General features: G+C 45.9%; 1 protein-coding gene across 1 annotated transcript in view; it reads right to left on the bottom strand.

Moving 5' to 3' along the window:
* LOC127751522 (uncharacterized) overlaps nucleotides 1–3464 on the bottom strand; it is a 40226-nt gene that overhangs the window by 15421 nt on the left and 21341 nt on the right. The window contains exon 13 of the mRNA XM_052275199.1: nucleotides 2718–2825. Within this exon, the coding sequence (XP_052131159.1) occupies nucleotides 2718–2825 (108 nt within the window). The remainder of the gene's footprint in view (nucleotides 1–2717; nucleotides 2826–3464) is intronic.

Below are 3464 nucleotides of genomic sequence, written 5' to 3'. Positions count from 1 at the left end.
ATCGGACTTTGTGTAACGGGAGCGAAACAGATCGAACTTTGTGTAACGGGAGCGCAATACATCGGACTTTGTCGTTAGGAGGCATCGAATTTTTTTAACAGTGAATTAACTTTTTGTTCATCCTGAAGATGCAAATTCCTCACTTGCTAGATTCCAAACTGCATTCGGTTGAGATGTGTGAAGAAACGCGTCTTTCTAGGGACGATAAAAGACCTTTGAGATTTAGTGTGCAAAGTTGGCTCTATGGACAGGGGAAGGCGCAATCTATCTTTTTTCCAGATTTTCCCGACCAGTGGTTCACAAGTCATACTAGATTTTTTTATGTACTGGTCATTGGATCCCCAAAAATTGTCTTTTGGTGACCGTCTAGGAATACTTTATGTGAAGTCCTGACCATTTCTAGACAGTCGCCAGATGACAAAACTTTGGGACCGTCAATTGCAACAGTAACAGTCGAAAATTTTACAAAGTAAAGGAAGGGCCTACGTGGTCGATTTTGGCCTTTTTGGGGCTTTGCGATGAACTCCACACCAACAGTTTTGTTCCGATCGGGCCAAACGAAGTTGATGCACCATCAGAAGGATGTCCTTTATCATAAAACAACAACAACAACAACGACGACGACGACGACGACATCGGAGGTGGTATAAGAGTGGGCGGTTAGCAGCTTTCTGAGCCTTCTCCTACTCTCCAAACGCTTAAACTCCCCGTACAAAACAGATTGTCTTCTGGACGTAGTTTCCAAGGATTAATGGGATATACTTCCAGCATCCATAGCGCGTCCGCTTTCGAGTCTTGTGTGAGACGTATTGAAGTCATTATTAATCCATCGTCAAGACCTGTGTGAGACATAGCTGATAAGACTGATTGTGTCGCGACAATGGATTCTCGAAGGCTGCTTTGTCTCGCTTTTCAGACTTCCCTCAGACACAACTGTCATCCAATCTGGAGACATCGCTGGGCAAGGCACTCAAGACACGCTGAAGATATATTTGAGACACACTCAATCGCACAGACGAAGGAAGTGAGAGAAAACGGGCCACCGGTAGGAGGCGAACCACTGCCTATTGGACTGCAAGTCCCGCTCGCTCTTCACTGGGCCAGAGTGGAAAAACTCAGGTAATTGTGTCGCTACACGTACTGGCCCCGCACTGAATAAGGCTGCTCAGATATGATGGAGACACACCTTTCAGACATGCTTGATCCATCACACACTTAGGGCAGTGGCAGAGTGCGCGGCACCTGATGGATCCCTTTTTTCGTCGGTCCGATTGAGTGTGTCTCAAAAATATCTTCAGCGCGTCCTGAATGCCTTGACCCGCGATGTCTCAAGAGTGGATCACAGTTGTCGGCACCTCCTATCAATATGCGCTTATTTGTTTTTGGTCCAAACAAACCCGCCCATTACTAAGGGCTCTGAACAGAACCGCCCATCTGCGCGGGTCCTACGCAGAACTGCTCATCTTTCTGAATTACGGGCGGGTTGTTCCCAGATTTCAATGGATGTTCCTAGGTGCTGAGCTTAAATTTAGAAACAGAAAATGTAACATACTCTCTTGTCTGTACTGGAACATCATATTTAAACTACTACAGATCGTTAAAGCCTCCGATCTTGGGTGATATTATAGTAAATACGAGGGGCAACATAACCTAACCAGCGCCCCGGCCGCGAGCAGATGAGCGGTTCTGTGCAGGGCCCGCGCAGGTAAGCGGTTCTGTGTAGAACCCGAGGTGATAAGCGATTACGTTTAACCTAAAGAATTATAAGCGCATATTGATAGGAGGTACCGTTGTGTCTGAGGGAAGTCTGAAAAGCGAGGCAAAGCAGCCTTCGCGAATCCATTGTTGCGACTCAATTCGTCGTATCAGCTATGTCTCACACAGGTCTTGACGATGGATTAATAATGACTTCAATACGTCTCACACAAGACTCGAAAGCAGATGCGCTCACTGTTATTCAACGATGATGACGTCACATTCGTTTCAATGTGAATCTTGTCACGTTCGTTTGAATGTTATGTCATATTCGTTTAAAAGTGAATTGACCAAGCCTGGCGCCATTAGAGCATCAATTCACCTGAAGTCACGTTTAAATGAATGTGACACAATATTCAAACGAATGTGACACGTTTCACATTGAAACGAATGTGACACGTTTCACATTGAAACGAATGTGACGTCACATTCCTTGAATAACAGTGATGGATGCTGGAAGTATCACATTAATCCTTGGAAACTACGTCCAGAAGACAATCTTTTTTGTACGGGTAGCCGCAGACAAGAGATCTATGGACAAAACCGCATCCTTTTATAGACAAATTATGTCATTAGAAGGGACAAAATGTTCCTTAGAAAAACTGTTCCTTCCTTGAAAACAAATTATATCGCAAAAAAAGGGACAAATTTCAACTTACTCGCTGGGACTAATGTCTTGTCCAAGAAACAGGAAACCAGTTTGTCCATGAGGAGAAAACTAAATTGAAAACTGTCCTCTTTAACGAAACAATTTTGTCTGTCGTAGGAGGATGCGTGTAAGTTCGTGCCATCGTTATGGGAAAATTTGTTCTTTTACATTTAGAGTGTGACGGTCGGCGGCTGGCGATGTTCACAACTGATTTCGGCAGCTAGTCATGGTGCCTGTGAGCTTGGGAACAAACGCCGCTGGCGCCGGTAGGGCAAGGAGGCCCGGCCCCTACCAAACGGAGTTGCACACTTACCACATTTATCGGGAGGAGTCGAATAGATCCTGCTTGACCACCTTGTCCCCCGACGCCACCTGCTCCCCCGTCATGACCAGAGCCACCGGATCCACCGCAAGTAAATCCCTGTAAAGAAACAGTAATCAGTATCTCTTTCTATGCCTTTTGAACGATTTGTTTTTGACCCCTAAAACCCGGTCTCCCTCAGAAGGGGTATAGTGAAAAATTCGATACCTCAGAGCGAAAACCACTCAGTCTGTCGAAGCGCTTCGACAACCGCTCAGTCTGCCGAGACACTTCGACAACCGCTCATTATAATAGGCATTTCTGCAGACGTTGAGCAGTTGTCGCCGGGGCTCGGCCGGCAGACTGAGCGGTTGTCGACGAAGCCTCTCGGAAGACTGAGCGGTTGTCGAAGCGCTTCGACAGACTGAGTGGTTGTCGCTCTGAGGTTAACGCATTACAGAAACACGAAAAAAACAATTGAAAAATAGGTATGTGGGTAATTTCACAAATAAGATGCGATGCATGTCGGTGTCCGAGAAGACACTCTCAGCCCGTTACTGACATTTTGCAAATAGACCATTTCAGTCTTGCGATTTACTGAAGTGCATCATCAAATAAATAATGTGACCGGTAAATCAGTTTGCATATTTGAGTAAACGAAAGCGTCCGGCGGGGGGCAGCCCTAGAAATTTGCTCCTTGGACATGACAAAAGACTGTAACGGGGCAACACCGTGACTACACCCCACCCTTCTGCTTTG

Source organism: Frankliniella occidentalis, unplaced genomic scaffold (genome assembly GCF_000697945.3).
Source record: "Frankliniella occidentalis isolate FOCC.00 unplaced genomic scaffold, Focc_3.1 Scaffold537, whole genome shotgun sequence".
NCBI classification, from domain to species: Eukaryota; Metazoa; Arthropoda; class Insecta; order Thysanoptera; family Thripidae; genus Frankliniella; species Frankliniella occidentalis.
Note: the sequence above shows the minus strand (reverse complement) of the source record. Positions and strands in the feature narration are given on the sequence as shown.